We start from the raw sequence: 19,801 nt of genomic DNA on the forward strand, positions 1-19,801 counted from the left end.
TACTCACCAAGGAAACTTTTGATTATTCATTCGATTTCCCCGGACCCTTGATACTGGGGACGGATGTACCCTGTAGACAGATGAGAATAATCCAGTTATTGAAAAAGCATATTCCCAATTGCAAATTTAAAAAATGGCATCTGTTTTATAAATAATCTCTTTCAGAATTGCTTAATACAAAATCCCCAGAACTTGATCCACTCTTAGTAAATGATGCAATTAAATTCCTATGCCTGCAAATCTGTGGTCCTTTTTTCCTTCTTAACCACTCTCAAGACAACAGGTCTGTCACAATGTTCGCTCTGAAGACTCCCAGAGGCAGGAATGATGCACTCATTCAGTCCAACAAAAGTTACTGAATACCTAACCCTTGCCAGGTACAAGAGTGGGTAGAAGTTATCTAAGGTATGGTGCCTGGGTTCAGTAAGCACTCTTTGTACCTATTCCCATGAGGGTGGGCACAAAGAGGCGTCTAAGTGCCCCCTCTTTCATTCTACCACATTTAAAACTCTAGGACGCAAGACAACGTCATTCAAATATGCTGCGACAGAATCTGCGGGCACCGGGGAGGAAGGAAGGGTGAACAGGTACTCCTAGGAGGAGTTCATTCTGGAAGTGATGCGCTACCACTGGGCTTTGAAGAAAGTAAAGTCAGTTCAAAATTTTAGCCAGATAAAGGAGAAGTGAAGAATATACTGCTTTCCAAGCTTCCAGGGTTGGACTCATCCACTGGAAATAGCTTAAAGCTTCCGGAAACTGCTGTTATCTTCCAATCAAAGCCTAGCTAGTAAACCTCCGCCTCTTTGTGGGTCACTAACTGGCAAAACAATACGCCCTACTTCCGGCTGCCAGCTTCCTGTTATGGTCTATCTTTAGCCAGGATTTGTGAGATCTAAGCAGTCTTAGCTTATATTACCTTCACCCTTTATGCTTCATACATTGCTCTTATTTACAAGAAGAAAAATGGGGATTTAAAACTGGTCTTAAAGTCCAGTTTGTAAGAAACTCAGCTCTCTGTAGTTATTTAGTAAGTGAAAATCATTCCGAAACAGATAAAGAAGTTCCAGCCCCGCCTAAGGGCCAACTGCAGTCTTTCCCTAAACCCAGAGCCAGACTGCACTTTGCACTCGGAAGGCTTATTTCTTCCAACATCCCTTATTAACATTCTTTTCCTTACAGTGCTTCTGAATGGCTGCTGCAGCTGAGCTGCTCAGCACAGATTTTCTGCTCGGCATGGGGGAGGGGGTGTTAATTATGCAGAAAGATGGAGAGAGGCCAGACAGCCCCTCTGGTGAACTGTCTCATTCAAGCACGGCCCACTTCCTGCTGTTTTGCAGCTACAAGGATCACCTGTTGGTCTTGGCGTCCAGCCAAACTGGGGCCTAGTGGAAATGACAGACTCAGCTAGAAATGAAAGCCAGTTCATAATCCAGTATCCCAAATTGGACAAAGAGGGGGGAAATGCAATAAAAGTACATAAAAATTGTACGAAAGGTAGCAAGCGTAATTTTTTTCTTTTATTCTTTTATTTTCTTACTTTCTGTCTGCTTGAAATACAATCCTTAAAATGGATATTTGAGCCAAAAAACTTCTCCCTGGTCAAAGCCCCCTGATCTAAGAGGAAGTGCAAGAAATTCTCCTGAACTTTCCCTATACCCTCACTGGGGTATCACAATCCTAACTATTTAAATAAAGTTTAATCAGCCCCAAATACTCACAGTTCTTTAATTTGTCCTCTATCCTTTAGACGTTTACTTTTTTTATATTGTCCCCTCCTTAACCCTAGGAGTACAAAGAAACTACTTCATGAAACTTCCACTGGGTGAAGTTTAATGACAGAAGTATTCTCTTATTGATGCTGTTTATTGCATACATTAGTGAAGAAAAAGAGGGTCTGTTTAATACATAATTACAACATTATCTAGGTATTTGTATCTTTTAGGAAAATTTCACTGATCCATAGATCAAATACTGTAAATGGAGAATTTCTATAATGGTTTAGCAGTCTCAGGAAAAGAATTCCTTAGGAAAGTCTTTGGAAAAGAAGTCCTGATTGTGTGTGTATGAACGAATAATTACAAGGTTTCCTAAATTAAAAAGGTAAATCAAGAAAGCTTTATTTTTGTCCTCAAAGGGAAGAAGTACACTGATAACTTGGCCCGTACTTCATCTGATAAAGTAAACCATAAGCCTTGCACTTCACCAACCCCCTAAATTTTATTTCTTCAAAAGGATATGGCATGTTTTTTTGAGCTCAGTCTTTAAACTGTGACACTTTTTGCCATCCTCTTTTGCCTTCTTTCCACATATAGAAGCCAGGCAGGTAGCAACGTCAAAACCTCAGTAGGAGAAACCACCACCTAATCTGCATGTCATGCATTATTCATGACCTCCTGATTCCTGCACCTGCATCTAGGCAGGAAGCTTGCAGGGAATGTTCATTATTCTTCCCTTAGCCTCACACAGGCTCGATTACTGCTAAGCCACTTTGTTCTGTAACTAAGGGTTTCAGGCCTTAGTACTAACTGCTGGATGTGGAAAGAAAAAACACCACGCTGAAGAAAAGGGCAATCTTGGTTGTTGTGTAACATGTATTGAATGTGCTCTTCTGAGACTGACAGTTTGTCAGGTGGAAATGCTCACATTTGGTGATTTACATTACATAGGGAACAGGGAAGCTATACCATTAGGGCCATGTGTACCAATTGTTCTATTTATACTCACTTACTCATCTGGAGCAGACAGCATGTTTATAATTTTACCCAGTGCAGAGCTTAATTTAGCTTTCTTGCTAAGCATATGAGAACTTTTTAGATGACTTAATACGAAAATGGCTCTTTCTTCTTTGGGTATAAGCACCAAAGAACCTAACCCTCAAAACCTTGCATCTTAATGACTACCATTTATAGCTAATCAAGAGAATACCATCACTCTGGTTTTCACTGTTTTCATAAACCTACCTGAATGGCACCCCCTGGTGACTGAAGGTGGGACGAAACACCCTGATCCCCAACACTAATCATCAGCCACTCATTAATTGCTGGGGAAGGATACTGGTCCCACTTTACGATCTGCACCACAGAAAAGCTGTGATAATGTAATGCAATCTTATCATCCCAAGTGGAATTAGGATGAAGTGGTTAAGAGTGAAAATTGTGTGACCAGCCTGCCTGACTGAATCCCAGCTTCACTGTTTACCAACTGTGTCATCTTTGGGCAAGTTACTTAACCTCTCTGTGCCTCAGTTTCCTCATCTGGGCAAATGGAGGTAATAATGGTGCCTATTACCTAGGGCTGCGACGTTTAAATCAGTTAACAGCTATAAAATCTTTAGAACGGTGCTCAGTACTTAGGAAGCAGTCAATACGTGTTAGCTATTATCACTAGCAGTGCTGATTAGACATGAAAGGATGGGAAGATAGAGGATAGAGCTGGACTATCCAGGTAATTCCAGGGGATTAAGATTACAAATCTGCTCTACAGAGCCTGCTGTCTTACCTACTATGCTTATACAACTTTACTAAAGATGAGGAAACAAACCAAGAAATAAACATGGACAGAGTAACACAAACCAAAAACTATGGCTTATAAGGTATGGCTTACTCTCAGGCAGCTCATTTTTCTGTTCTTTATTAGAAGATCTATCTTCTGTGTACTAAATTGCATAGTATTTAAGTTATGCCCAATTCAAGAACAAGAGAGTAATCCTGGCAATGCAAATTTGCACCCGTTGACAGAGCCTTTACTATTTGCTTGACATTATGCTAAATAATTAAAACATAATATCTTAATTTATCCTTATGTCATTACTGTCCATATTTTACCTTTGAGAAAATAGGCTTAGAAGATTAGGTAACTTGCTGGGGTCACACAGGTAGTAAAGAGAGAAGTCAGGATTTAAACAAAGGTATGTCTGACCTGTCTGACATCATCCTACTCAGGACGATGTAAGATTATCATCTGATACTTATATATATTCCCTCCAGCCAGCCCAGAGGATGTAATAAGATGAATTAGCATCAGTGTCTTAAATAGGAAATTTTCCCTGTATTTAAGTCCAATTGAACATTTTATAATATAAGTAGATATAAAGTGGAAGGAATGGTTTTCTTGGACTAAATATGAAGCATGTGGGTACTTACAAGAAGTACAGTCATAATAATATACTTTATCTCTTTAACTGTTTATGAATGTTCCTTGTTATATTAGCACTATATTTAAATACATAATGGACAACACATGTAAATTTTAGAGGGCAGAAATTGATTCTAGCTATATCCATGCTTCCTCACATTCCATTTTCTCTAGAATCCAATGTAGTTGGTGTCCACACCCCTCTGATGAAACCACCCTCATCACAGCCATCAATAGTCTCCATGTTTTCTAATCTGATGGGAATTTTCGGTCCTCAACTTCTCATATTCTCAGCAGTCACTGACATAACTTATCACTCCATCTTTGAACAGCTTCTTTACTCAGCAGCCAAGACATTCTTCTGGCTTTCCTTCTTTGTTTCTCCTTTGCTTGAATCTCCTCCTCTCATTCTTTCAAACTCTAAATGTTGGCATGGGCTAGTTGCCACTTTCCTATGACCTTTCCTCTGCACTATTTAAACTCACTCTGTAGCTAAAAGAGGCTCCAACATAGCTACCTTCATGACCTTCCCACCCATATCATCCTGACTCCCAAATGTCTACCTTCAGCCTTAGATCTTCTCTGAAAACCAGACCCAGGATTCTTAATATCAACCTTGCTCTGAAAAAAAAAAAAAAAAAAAAAAAAAAAAAAAAAAAAAAAGGTGTTCCTTCCGGTATCTTCTCAATTTCAAAAGTGGCGGAATGATTCACTCAGTTGCTCAGGCCAAAAACCTTAGAATAACATGTGAGTCCACTTGTGCTCACACCCCATAAGTTAGAGAGGCTATTTCATACTGAGAAGAATGAAAATAAATGATTATTCCACAGACCAGTGAAATCTTTCTTGTAGGACATCACTCATCTAGCAAGATATTTTATTTCAAGATTATAAGAAATTATTATGTATAAATATGTTCTTTTTCTAAATCCATTTAGGTTATATAATCATGAACCTATATTTTAATTAGGTTAATGATTAAATTATCTATACATTGTGAAAAGCATTAAACATAATACATACTTTAACAACTCAGTTTACTACATTTGCTGAAGAAAAGATTAACCTAGAAATAATTCCACAATTACTAAATACCAGAATTTTCCTATGCAGAATTATATAAAAGACAATTTAAAAATATTTCTTGGTATTGCTTTCTTCTTACACTCAGTTATATTGAATACAAGTTCTCCTGATTATTCAGGTTACTCTAGATGTTATTTTAACATAAATACACTACCCATGACCAAATAAAAATATGAGTGTGACCAGTGTTTAAATTCAGTGGGCCCTTTTTATTGTCAGGTTTTCCTCAGGCCAATGATTAAATGACTATTAGAAATGCCATATATTTTTTAAAGGTTCTCCACCTGCCTTTATACTAAAATTTCTCTCATGAAAAGCCATTTACGTTACTTTTAGAAAAGTGGGCTGAACTTAAATACTATATGCAATTAATATGTGAATTTTTTTTTTTTTTGAGACTGAGTCTTGCTTTGTCACCCAGGCTGGAGTGCGGTGGCACCATCTTGGCTCACTGAAACCTCTGCCTCCCGGGCTCAAGCAATTCTCCTGCCTCAGCCTCCTGAGTAGCTGGGATTGCAGGCATGTGCTACCTGTAATGGCTAATTATTGTATTTTTAGTAGAGATGGGGTTTCACCATGTTGGCCAGGCTGGTCTCAAATTCCTGAACTGAAATGATCCTCCTGCCTCAGCCTCCCAAAGTGCTGGGATTACAGGCGTGAACCACCATGCCCAGCCAATATGTGAACTTTTTTTTTTTTTAACTGTTTACTATAACTCTTATTCTAATGCCATAGACACTAAAAGAGAGAAGTTAAACTGTGTTAAAAAATATAACATTTTGAAGGAAACATTTATTTCTGATATACACCAAGAGAATGAGGAATTCTAAAAAGAGCATTTGGTGTGCAATTATAATGTATTAATTAATCCTGGCCCTATCTCCCATCATCCCCACTTGCTCTCTCTGGGGCAGTGACACTAGATGTTCTCCTCTCTCCTTGCTAAGCTGATTAGCTGATGCTCAACTGTAAGACGCCCTCCCTAACCTTCAGGTCTTGGTCAACTTGCTCTGAATTCTCATGGCACGGAGTACTTAGCATGGGTTAACTCAAGGTTATATTTGTTAGTATGTTTAGTTTATTTAACCTGTCTCCCCAACTAGACAGCATATTCCAAGGGACAAGGGAACTTTTCTCTTTTTGCTCACTGTCATATCTCCAGTACCTGTTACTGAAGTAGGCACTCAATAAATAGCTGTTGTATGATTGGCCTGATTTTCCTACTAAACTACAACTTCCAGGATGGATGCAATGACCATATCTGTCTAAGAAACTATTGCATCCTCAGAGCTTAGCATAGTGCATTGTCCACATATAATAAACATGTGGCACAGACGCATAAACATTTGTTAAACAATGAGTATAAAAAAATATAAAAATGTTTTAGGTTTAGAAATTTGAGCAATCTCAGTGAATTACTTACTGAAAACCTCCAGAGCACCTAAAGCATCAATAATTGAAAATTATTAATTCAATCCAACAAACTTCACTCAACAGTTACTATGTGCAAGGTCTTGCATTGTAAGCAAAATAGGATCCCTGCCCTCAAGCAGCTTACAGTCCAGTTGAGATAAACAGGTAGTAACTATTACAAAATAGGATAGGAAAATTCGAAGAGATTTCAAATTTCATAAAAGTAAAAACGGGGTTAGAATGAATTAAACTGTGAAATACCAGAGGTTTCCAGGAGGAAGAGACTTTTAGGCTAGGACAAAAAGAATAGGTACAATTTTCAGAGGCAAAATTGAACAATGGTAGGAAAGCACTCCAAGAAGAGGAGCTAAGTTACTCATCTAAGTATGAAAGTGAATTCAAGGTAGGAAGTGAATAATATGGCATGGCCAGAGGGGAAAGATTCTTGGAAGTATTTGCGGGAGATAAGCTTGATGTTAAGATGGGATTCAGATGCACATATCAATACATAAATGTCTAAGGAGTTGGGAACTGGGTCACAGAGCTGTGCAGCCATATCAGCCTTTCCTCTATTGCTCAGAGCCATACATACACCCTATCTTTTACTTAACCAACATTTATTGTACACCTATTACTCACTAATTCAAATATTAGTTGAATCTCTACTGTGCCAGGTATTGTTCTAAGTTCTCAAGTGTGTTCCAGGCTCCTACGTGCTATGAAGTGTGTTAGGGGACAGGATACTACCAGGATTCAAACACAGTCCCCGACTTGAAGAAGCCAGCACTGCAAGTGAGCTTAGGCAAATAATTGACCATGATGGTGCCATGTGATTAACAGCCACAGGGGAAGATAAACGGCCATGGGGCACCCGAATTAAGCTTTGGAATAAACATAGGAGTTTCCCTAGGACAATGAATGAGGTACACTTTAAAGGATACATTTCTCAGATGTGGAAAAGGAAAGGGGAATTCTGGAGATACAACAAAGCAACAAAGGGTGGAACCGTGTCCAATAGCAAAACCAAATTGGTGTAGACAACTAGAGGAAAGGGTTTAGTAAGCCTGGAGGGGCAGGAGATTACAGGTGTTGTGTGTTGTGGTAAATGGTCAACTCAAACAGAATTAAAGGACAGCCACCAAAGAATTTTAAGATTGGAACTGGCACAATCAGATTTGTATACCAGAAAAATCACCTTGGCAGCAGTACAGAGGGTGGCCTGAGGGCAATGCAAGGCACAGGAGGCCATGGGAGGACACCTGCAATAATGTCACAAAGCAGGATTCAGATGGACATAGCGGGAATGACGGTGGGTCAGGGGAGGAATGAGAAGAGGATGGACACAGATTAGGCATTATCTGCAGGACCTGGTCCAAGTATATGTGAGGTGTGGGCAAGTGAGGCAGAAGTAAGGTAACAATTTTTGGGTGACATCCAGGCTTCTGATGTGGGTAATCAAAGAAGCCAATACACGGAATAAAGGAGGAGGATCATGTTTCTGGATTAAAAAAGACTACAAGTTTCTAACTGTCAGATGCACATACATATCTGGGGTTCACCAGAGAATTCTCAGAAGAGCCAGAGACCTGAGTATCCTTAGCATATAAATCATAGGTTAGCCCTGAGCTTCATGGAGGCAGTATTTAAGTGAGAAGACCACCAGACCAGGGCCAGGACCCCAGGGAACAGGACATCTTGATTGACTTTAAACCTCTCTTACCACTCATACAGAGAATACCAGGGATCTCACCGGATGGGAGGTTGGAGTTTCATGACTCAGTTCAGTCTCATATGATCTCATGACCAACATCAGGACAGAAAAGAAAGTGTCTCCACCCTTTCTTTGATGTCAGAAAGGCAAAAAACAATCTGCTTTTCCTTCAGCGTTGCTTTGAGCAGTCATTAACACCAATATCAATTCTGTTAAACAACCCAGAAACCCAGGAGTTACCCTGGTCTGAAGTCTTTCCATATCCACCAACAGGGATGCCTATGACACTATCTCCATTCTATCTGTGTTCTGTTTCCACAGCTACCCACCTATTTTAACCCATTCCTCTTTTCTACCACCTCCCCTAATCCCTTGGCAGCACTATAGCATCGTGATATTTTTCAGCTCCACTGTCCCTTTAATGGCTTTCCACTGCTTTTGAAGTTGACCCAAATCTCAATACGGCCCGAATGCCTATTGGCCAGCACTCCCCTCTCCAAGCTTCACGATGCTACAACATCCCCTTCTGTTTCCTGTTTCTTGCTCTCAGCTCAGTATCTGTGCACATGCTAGTCCTTTTACTCACAGCCCCCCTTACCAGCCCCACCTAGTTTACTCCTATCCCTTGCTCAGCTCCTCAGTTCAAATGTCACTTCTCTCTCTCCAACTCACCAAACCGGATCATGTCTCCATCTTACAGATTCTTATCATTCCCTGCATTGCCCTTCACAGCACTTATAAGGCTTGTAATTATATGGAGAGTGATTATTTGATAAAAAGTAAGAACTATTTCTCCTTAGCTCACCACTTTATGCCTAGTACCAGGCCACATGTCCAGTACAAAGTAGGCACACATTACATACTGCTCTATAAATAAAAAGAGATGATGAGAACTCACAATAGTAGCCTTATTTTTCCTAAAGATGTGTTGCTGCAATAATCTGAAAAAATAAATGTCAATATATGTGTGTGTATATATATACAAACTATATATATAAACATCAAAAAGATAAAGTACAAAATGTAGGAGAAGGTGAGTGAAAAATGATGTACCTTAAAGAAAAGCTTTGGCCCTACAGGAGATGTGGGTTCTTTGGACCTGCATCGGCCTACATCTGGAACCATCCCAAGCCAGAATGTCACGGCAGATCCATCCGTCACTTCCTCACTGCCAGAGAAATTAGTGGACACAGTGGAAAAACTCGTGAAATCCAAATGAGGTCAGTGGTTTTGTTAATTGTTGAACCAATGATAATTTATTGGTGTGAGTAATTATACTATAAGGATGTAAGATATTAACATTAGAAAAACTGGGTTAAAGGTATATGTGAGCTCTGTAATAATTTTGCAACTTTTATATTCTAAAGTTATTTCAAAATAAAATAAGTTTCAAGTGCCAGGGCTTTGCTGGGATAATAATATAAGCAATACAGATCTATTAGAAATTATTTTTTCTACGTTTTATTTTGTGATATAGTTTTTCATTCAACAGTTATTATCAATAACACTCAACCTATACATGTTTACAAATATAAAGTATATGTGTGTCTGTGTGTGCATATATATGTACCTTCTCTCTTACTTTTTTTTTTTTTTTTTTTTTTTTAAGATGGAGTTTTGCTCTGTACCCCAGGCTGGAATACAATGGCATGATCTCGGCTCACTGCAACCTCTGCCTCCTGGGTTCAGGTGATTCTCTTGCCTCAGCCTCCTGAGTAGCTGGGATTACAGGTATGTGCCACCATGCTCGGCTAATTTTTGTATTTTCAGTAGAGACAGGCTTTCTCCATGTTGACCAGGCTGGCCTCAAACTCCTGACCTCAGGTGATCCACCCACCTCAGCCTCCCAAAGTGTTAGGATTATAGGCATGAGCCACTGTGCCTGGCCTATCACTCTTTTTTTAAAGTAAAAACTCATTAATTCCACCTTTCATGGTTTTTTGCATGAACTGAGTACAGAATTACTAATAAATGGAATGCTGAAGAGTGGTAGAAAGAAAAGAGTAAAAGAAAAAGAGACAAAAGCGTTTTTAAAGGTTGATAAAATAATGCTATGGTAAATTTTGGGGAAATTTAGATTATGTGTACAGAGAAACACAACCTGTATCACGGAACTGACATTCATCTAGGTTACACAGATCCCAAATTTTACTTTGACCCGAGATATCCTGATAATTGCTTCGACTTTCCACTTTCCTTTTCATGGATATAAATATATATTATTTTTCGCTGTTCAGTAAATGGTACATTAAGGTTCTAGTTCTTCATTACATGAACTGAAATAGTTTATTCAGTTGTTAGTGTGGATTGAGTTGGAGACATTTCATGAACTGGCAGACATTCTGATTGGTAGTTACTCTATTAGTCCCACTGGTAACACCATTTATTTGGCGAGCTCTGTTAAGAAAAAGTAATAAGTAGTTGAGGAATTACTTCAAATGCCTTTGCGATCTCTGGCTGCATTAATTTTGAGATGCCTCATTTAGGCTATAAAAAGAGGCAAAGTTAAAGTATGTAATACAGACATTTTGTCACCTCAAATTGGACCTATTACAATTTAGCATTCTCTCAAGAAGGTGTTATAGCTCACTAAACTGTATCATTTTTTCTTTGAATAGGACAAAATTTTACATCATTTGGTTCACAGGCATAATGCAAATGGCATAAACTAGCTTCTAAAGATGATAAGCCATCTCTAAGGAAAAAATATAGCTTACATTTTACTTTCAATAAAATTTCAAATGCTAGAAAACTTTCAATCTATTAATTAAATGTGACTATTATTATTTTAAATAATGTGTTAAAAAGAAACGGATTTATGTAGGTGTGTGTGTATTTAAGTCCCAATTTGTTTTTCTTTAAGTGGACACCAAATAAATCAAAAGGAACGGTGTCCAAGAGATGGATTCAGTACTGAATCACAGAGCAGTCTGATCCGTAAACAGCTGTAGTAGCTGTTTCCTCACTGCCAATACTGACAGCCAAGAAGCTTGGAGAACTTCAAGGCAAAGAAGCCAGGACCTGACCTACCAGCTTATACTGAGACACTTTATTTCAGGAGTTGGCATCTGAGTGTAAGAGCTGCCAAACACATAAATCAGTACCCACAGGGCTAAAAGGTACTTGTGGAGATTGGCAAGAAGCTTATAAAGTATCACATGCCAGCCCACCAATAGGACTGGACAAATAGCAATGCACCCACCATACAAGCACTTTCAAAATGCACTGGGACTCTCACATTTCATCAACATCATTTATACTAGTCACACTCAAATTCACCATTCTCCCCTGTGCCCTACTTCCAGCCATTGGTATTTGGTTTCCACTGCTTCATGTAGCACAAGCCAAAGAGGGTACAGAGTTTACCCTGCAGAAACACATATTGGTTATTACTGTATTAACAAAATAGCCAAATTAAAGCACATCTGGTTATTTTGGTTATTTTTGATATGAATCACTACATCATTGTTCTGGGTGTTTATGAAGCACTCTACCACTGTGATTGAAAAAAAATACATGAACAGGAAGGAACTGATTAAAATGGATCAGGCATTCCCACATTAAATGCACCTGCCAGTCAATTTAGGTAATATTAAAGAAATCTAAGATACAGCCTCTGATCTTAAAAAAAGACAACAGTCCAATTGGGGAAGTATACAATAGTTTCAGAAATGTTAAACAACAACAGTGTAAGATTAAGAACACCCAATTCTGTAAACAGAAGAATAGTTGGAAGGCAGCAGATAACTAAACAGTAAAGAAATCATGGAAATATGATTACTTCAAGAGGTGAGAGGAGAGAAAAATTTCTTCCAGTGAATGGTATGAGATTTGGGCTGGGTCTCCTAAGATACAACTTTTGTGCAGGCATGGAGAGGCAGCAAGGTATACGAGTGAAGAAAGATGTACGTGCAAAAAGGAAGAGGGGACGATTGGTTGAGCGCATGACTACCTTAGTGGGAAGAAGGAGTTCATGCTAAGGGAGTACATCCCAGAAAGCAGAATGTCCTTAATGACACAATCGATGTTTTGAGATTTTTCTCTCTTGAAAGTGGAAGATTTCACTTCAGACGAATAATGTACAAGGTAGTGTCATATAAGAATTCAATGGTGGCTGGGCGTGGTGGCTCACGCCTGTAATCCCAGCACTTTGGGAGGCTGAGGCAAGTGGATCACCTGAGGTTGGGAGTTCAAGACCAGCCTGACCAACACGGAGAAACCCTGTCTCTACTAAAAATAGAAAATTAGCTGGGCGTGGTGGCACATTCCAGTAACCCCAGCTACACAGGAGGCTGAGGCAGGAGAATCGCTTGAACCTGGTAGGCGGAGGTTGCAGTGAGCCAGTATTGCACCATTGCACTCCAGCCTGGGCAACAAGAATGAAACTCCGTCTCAAAAAAACAAAGAAAAAAAAATTCAATGGCAACGGGTGTGCAAAAGGCCTAGAAATGAAAAAGACTAATATCCAGGTAAACTTTCCCTTCCTCCTCTTTCTCTCCCTTACTCTGTCTTTTTTTTGAAGAAAACAGAAGGCCAGGCACGGTGGCTCATGCATGTAATCCCAGCATCTTGGGAGGCCGAGACAGGCAGATCACCTGAGGTCAGGAGTTAGAGACCAGCCTGGCCAACATGGTGAAACCCCATCTCTACGAAAAATACAAAACAGTTAGCTGGGCAGGGGTGGCGCATGCCTGTAATCCCAGCTTCTTGGGAGGCTGAGGCAGGAGAGTCATTTCAACTCGGGAGGCAGAGGTTTCACTGAGTCGAGATCATGCCACTGCACTCCAGCCTGGGTGAGAAGAGGGAAACTCCGTCTCAAAAAAAAAAAAAGAAAAGAAAACAGAAGCCACACATTTGTATGTTAAGTCAAAGGAGCCAATGGAAAAGGAGAGGCTGAAAATGCTTGAGGGAAAAACTGAGTGACAAAGAATAGGCATGACAGTGTTCCATGACACTTGGCAGTTACACAAACACAAGTGCGTTCTTAAAGCAAGAGCTTCCATGAACTTTGTACTGTGCTAAGAGTTTCTTTTTTGTTTTTCTTGAGACAGGGTCTCCCTCTGTATGACTCCAGTCATACAGGCTGGAGTGCAGTGGCACAATCACGGCTCTGCAGCCTTGACCACTTAGGCTCAAGCAATCCCTCTGCCTCAGCCTCCCGAGTAGCTGGGACTACAGGCGCCTGCCACCATGCCCCACTAGTTATTTCATGTTTTGTAGACATGAGGCGAGCCTCCCTATGTTGCCGAGGCTAGTCTTGAACCCCTGGGCTCAAGTGGTCTGCCTGTCTCAGCCTCCCAACGTGCTGGGATTACAAGCATAAGCCACATCGCCTGGCCTGTGCTTAGAGTTTCACTAGAGAGCCTCACCAAACAACAGCCTGTCATGCAAGTATTATTCTCACTTTGCAAACAAGAAAGGCAAGCTTAGAGAGGTTATGTACCTAACCCAAGGGCACATATCAGGGTTGAAACTCAAGTCTAGGCCTGAGGGACTCCCATGCCACACTCTTAAACAACACCTTACTTTGTTTATTTTATGAGCAAAGACGCAGCTCTTTTAAAAAATGTTAAGTAGACATAAGCTAGAATGGTAGAATGTGTGGCAAATATTATAGTTTCATATTTACCAAACAGTGATGTTGCTTACAGTTGAGGATTATGTTTAGAAGTCATAGACTAGTCTGGGCTATTTAAATGACCATCTAATTTATTTACCAATACACAGCATATAATACACATATTAGTCTGCCTATATGTTGTATAATAAAAAACTAATTATCTGGTCTTTGCCCTGTTTTCTGACACAGAGCTCCTAAAACCTTTGGTATTTCTTAAGTGATTGGAGTATCTTTTGTCATTCATAATTAACCTCCTCTGACCATTCCTTGGTTTATGTTAATGAGATGACACATGGCAGACCCCCCTAGACAGTTTCAGATTTTTAGCTCTTCACCAGTAACAGGGTTAAAAATTTCAGCCCCACCCTCCAACTTCTAGAAAAGGGAGAGAGGTGGCCGGGCGTGGTGGCTCACACCTGTAATCCCAGCACTTTGGGAGTCCAAGGCGGGCGGATCATGAGGTCAGGAGATCGAGACCATCCTGGCTAACACGGTGAAACCCCGTTTCTACTAAAAATATAAAAAAATTAGTCGGGCGTGATGGTGGGCGCCTGTAGTCCCAGTTAGTCGTGAACCCTGAAGGCGGAGCTTGCAGTGAGCCGAGATGGCGCCACTGCACTCCAGCCTGGGTTACACAGCGAGACTCCGTCTCAAAAAACAAAAAAACAAAAAAAAAAAAGAAAGGGGAGAGAGGCCTGGAGAGTGAGCACAATCACCAGTGGGCAATGATTTGATCCCTCATGCCTATGGAATGAAATCTCAATAATACCCCCTAAAGGGCAGGGTTTGGAGAGCTGTCAGGTTGGTGAATACATCCATGTGCTGGGAGGATGGGGCACCTGGAGAGGACATGGAAACTAAGGGTTCCCCCTCATACCTTACTACGCATTTCTTCAATCTGGCTGCCCCTGAGTTGCATCCTTTATCAAAAACTGGTAATCATAAGTGAAATGCTTTCCTAAGTTCTGCAAGGCATTCTCACCAATTACTGAACTAGAGACAGGATTATGGGAATTTCCCAAGTTCTAGTTAGACAAAAGTGTGGGTAGCTTGGGGACCCCATTTGGAGCTGGCATCTGAAGTGCTAGCAGTCTTGAGGGACAGAGCCCTTGAGCTGTGGCATCTGTGCTAACTGCATAGCTAGCATTAGAATTTAATTGAATTGTTGGACACCTCCTTGGCATCAGGGAATTGGAGAATACATTTCATAAGGCTATGGGTGCCATAGCTAGCTTCTGATGGATCTGAGCAAAGTTAATTGAAAACCTTCTGAGAAGGATTCACCATTAAGAACATACATAATTCATGAGAAAAGATCAAAATATCAACATTAACTGGAGTTTGGAAGTTGGTTCCAACCCTCATGGATGACTCAAGAGTTCAGTGGAGGAAGTAACTGTAGATGTGGTAAAAATAGCAAGAGAACTAGAGTTAAAAGTGGGGCCTGAAGATGTGATTGAATGGCTACAATTTCAGACTCCCACACCACACTCTTAAACAATATCCTACTTTGCTTATTTTATGAGCAAAGAAGCAACTCCTTCAAAAAATGTTAACTTAGTCAGATGAAGTCATTTCTTTTTTCTTTTTTTTAATTTCAGTAGTTTTTTTGGGAAACAGGTGGTGTTTGTTGGCATGGAAAAGTTCCATAATGGTGACTTCTAAGATTTTGGTGCACCTGTCACACGAGCAGTGTACACTGTACCCACTGTGTAGTCTTTTATCCTTTGTCACCCATCAACCGTCACCAAGTCTGTTATATCATTCTTATGCCTTTGCGTCCTCATAGCTTAGTACCCAGGGAATGGCTTTTTTTTTTTTTTTTTTGAGACGTAGTTTCGCTCTTGTTGCCCAGGCTGGAGTGCAATGATGCGATCTCGGCTCACGGCAACCTCCGCCTCCCGAGTTCAAGCGATTCTCCTGCCTCAGCCTCTGGCATGTGTCACCACACCTGGCTAATTTTTGTATTTTCAGTAGAGACGGAGTTTCTCCATGTTAGTCAGGCTGGTCTCGACCTCTTGACCTCAGGTGATCCGCCCGCCTCAGCCTCCCAAAGTGCTGGGATTACAGGCGTGAGCCACCGCGCCTGGCTGGAATGGCTTCTTACGGACGAACAAAAAAAGCAGTTTGCGATGGAATGTACTCCTAGTGAAGCTGCTGTTTACATTGCTGAAATGACAACAAAGGATTTAGAAGATTACATAAACTTAGTGGATAAAGCTGTATCAGAGGATTGACTCCAATTTCAAAGGAAGTTCTACAGTGGGTAAAATGCTATCAAACAGCACCGCATGCTACGGAGAAATCTTTCATGAAAGGCAGTCTCCATGGATGCAGCAACCCTCTCTGTTGCCTTATTTCGAGAAATTGCCACAGCCACCCCAACCTTCAGCAGCCACCACACTGATCAGGCAGCCTTCAGAGGGTCATGTTTTTGCTGGTGGAGGGTCTTGCCTCCAGCAAAAAAAAAAAAAAAAAAATACAACTCGCTGAAAGCTCAGATGATCATTAGCATTTTTTGACAATAACGTATTTTTATTAAAGCACATACACTGTTTAAGATACAATGTTATTGCACATTTCCTATAGTATAGTTTAAACAACTTTTATATGCACTGGGAAACCAAAAATTTGTGTGGTTTGCCTTATGATATTCCCTTTATTGCAACATTTGCTTCATTGCAGTGGTCTAGAACTGAACCCACAATATCTCTGAGGTACACCACTATTTTTTTTTTGTAACTTTTTTTTTGTTAGCGCTAATCTTTCTCCATCATTATTACAAAATGTAGATGGATGAATGGCTATAAAATAGATTTAACCTATATTTAAATCTACCAATCTCGATACCATCTTTTAAATAATCAAGACAAACTGAATTTACAAAATATGATTAGAGCAGTTTGCTTAAATTTGTAGTCCCTGATTGAATACAGATGTTATGCAAAATAGGCTAGGTCTGGAAATTACCCACAAATGCATCCTTATTATTTAGCTTTATTTTTGCTTTGACAAAAAAGAAAGCAAGTGTCTTTACAGAGTTCCTGGGATAGTTGTAGAAATAAGAATAAACCTACAGCCAAATAAAATAAAATAATTTCATACATGTCATCAACAACAATACACAAAGCATAGGCCTAAAAAACTGCCTATTAGCAAGCAGTAAAATAGAAATGCCACAATTAAAAAAAAGAAATGATAAAATTAAAATACGATAGAATCAACTGATGTTTTCACTCTTTCATTCTTGCCCTGGGAATTTAAGAAAGAAGGCAATACAATTTAATCATACAAAGGATTAACATTTCAATGTTTAAAAATAATAATTAATGAATCAGAACATGTTCTTAGTTTCTACTGTTTTCTAAGCCGGGTAACAGGCAGTAGTTTGGTATAAATGCATAAAATATTGCTCCCTCCATGAAGGACTTTCCAGGCTACAGAGTCAAATCAGCACAGAAACTTCATAGAAGGGCTACGTAGTAACATGGTTAAGAGTCTAGACTCTAGACCAGACTGGCGGGGTTCAAACCCAGGTTCTGCACTTACTGACTGTGTGGCTTACAGGTGAGAAATCTATTCTTCTATGCCTCAGGTTTCCTATCTTCATAATGGGGACAGTTCAAAACAATGCCTGCAGCACAGCATGTTCTGTCCAAGTCTCCGCTTGATGATCTTGTCCTTACCTACTGGAGTGTTATGCTGCAGTGTTGACATGTGTCCCTGGCTGTTCCATGTCTTGTGCCTAACTTTCTCCTAAAGTAAGAACAATAGCTAGTAGACTGTTTCTCTGGGTGCTAGCACTGACAGGCTAAATGCTAAGTGAGTATGATGAAGACTTGAAATACTCTTCATTTGAAATAAACAGCCAACTCCCAAACTGTACATAACTAGCGGAGTTTATCACAAAGAAATGTTTGAATGCTCAATTTTAGAATAAGAAGTAACCAGAGTGTCGCAACATGCTGTTAAATAACCAGACAAACTTAAATCACTGTAGCTGTAGTAGAGTGTGTTCTGTAAGAATCCCAGAGTAACCAGTATTTTGGAAATGCAATGTTGACCTGACCGTACTAATTATCTGCTGATTAGGAAGTATGACCCAGTGGTTGCCAAGTGACTTTAGTGTCTTGTTACTTTTGAGTCTGTGCATTTTAAAATTTGGTGTTGATTGTATCAGATGAGTGGCTGCTTTAGAAGTCAAAAGAGTTCTCTACTGTGTCTGGGGCTCTAATTTGTCAAGCTGTGTCCTAATTGTGGCTTGTATTTACAAAGTGTCATCAACCTGAATGGGGTGAAACAGGACAGGCAGTTGGATTGATTTACCGCATTCTGTATGCAGAGCAGTGTTAAAGAGCAGAGACCTTGAAATTCCCATCCTCTTACATATGTAGCATCAGGCTACACACAGGCCTGCTCCTCTGCTGGAATCATTCCGCACCACACAAGACAAATCATGGATGGATTACATTATGGCTTTTTAAGGTAATGACCAATATAAGGGTTGAAGGGCTTAAATAAATACAAGCTTTAAAAAAGTATAAAATCCTGTCATTTGCAGCAACATGCATGGAACTGAGGTCATTATGTTAAGTGAAATAAGCCAGGCAGAGAAAGACAAATATCACATGTGCTCACTCATATGTGGGAGTTAAAAAGGTTGATCTCATGGAGGTTGGCAATAGAATGATGGTTACCAGAGGCTGGGAAGGGTGTGGGTAGACGGGAGGATGAAGAGATGTTCATTAATGGGTACAAACAAACATAAATTAAATAGAATAAGTTCTAGTGTTTGATATAGCACAGTAGGGTGACTAGAATAAAGAATAATTAACTGTATATTTCAGAATAACTAAAAGAAAAGGTTTAGAATGTTCCTGACACCAAGAAATGATAAATGTTTGAGATGATGGCTATCCTAAATACCCTGATTTGATCATTACATGCTATATGAATGTATCAGAATATCCCATGTACCCTATAAATATGTACAAGTATTATGCATGAATTAAAAAATTTTAAAAGCAATTTTCTATTTTACTAATGTGAATTACTGTGAAATGCCATTGTAGTCTCATGATGGCCTGTATAACCCCTTTCTACCTTGACCATGAATGACCCCAAGAGAATGCAATTTGGAAATATATTTGCACAATATTAAATTCAAATTATGCCTTCCTAGTCTTCCTAGTATCTTTTATAAATCATACCATCTTTGTGAACTTTAACATGACTGTAATGCCTGGCAAACCGGACACAGGTCTAACACAAACGCATCCTTAGAATGGGCTATCATGTTATATTTGCACAGGTATGCATATGCTCATGTTAAAACACCTCCAATGTCACAAGTCCACAGAATGCTGCTGAATGTACTTAAGACTCCCAAGAGCATTTTATAAATGCAAATTGTGTTTATTTCTGATAAGAAATGCCTGACTTATATCACCTCTGTTTATTAAGTCTCTTTCCCTGGCCCTCAGTTCTATATGGAAGAGACTCCCTTTAAATTAAAAGAAGGAAAATAAGTCACAGTCTCTGTTGCTTCTTTCAGCTTAACATCTGCAGTGGGTGGCCTATATCTGACTGTAACTCTTATGCATCTCTTTCTTTCCATTCTGTCAACCATTATATCAACTATTTCTCTCACTATATCAACTCCAGTTCAAAAACCATCAAAGGGGTTCTCAATGCCTACAGAATTAACCCTTAACTTAGAGACCCTCATGTTCTGTCCCTAACCCACTATTTCACATCACTTCTCTATAAACCTTTCTCTCCAGGCTTGTATTTTTGCTGTTGTTGTTTTCTTTCTGTGATCTAGTTTCTACCTCCAT

At 39.7% G+C, this 19,801-nt stretch overlaps 1 protein-coding gene and 1 long non-coding RNA gene across 7 annotated transcripts in view; one reads left to right on the plus strand and one right to left on the minus strand.

Moving 5' to 3' along the window:
- LOC126940821 (uncharacterized) overlaps window positions 1-19,801 on the plus strand; it is a 616,457-nt gene that overhangs the window by 243,347 nt on the left and 353,309 nt on the right. The gene's annotated exons all lie outside the window — the stretch shown is intronic.
- KLF12 (KLF transcription factor 12) overlaps window positions 1-19,801 on the minus strand; it is a 621,954-nt gene that overhangs the window by 78,751 nt on the left and 523,402 nt on the right. For all 6 annotated transcript variants that reach the window (XM_050766996.1, XM_050766994.1, XM_050766993.1 and 3 more), the window contains one exon: window positions 8-70. In XM_050766996.1, coding sequence (XP_050622953.1) covers window positions 8-70 — 63 coding nt within the window. The remainder of the gene's footprint in view (window positions 1-7; window positions 71-19,801) is intronic.

This window comes from Macaca thibetana, chromosome 17 (genome assembly GCF_024542745.1).
Source record: "Macaca thibetana thibetana isolate TM-01 chromosome 17, ASM2454274v1, whole genome shotgun sequence".
Classification (NCBI taxonomy): Eukaryota; Metazoa; Chordata; class Mammalia; order Primates; family Cercopithecidae; genus Macaca; species Macaca thibetana.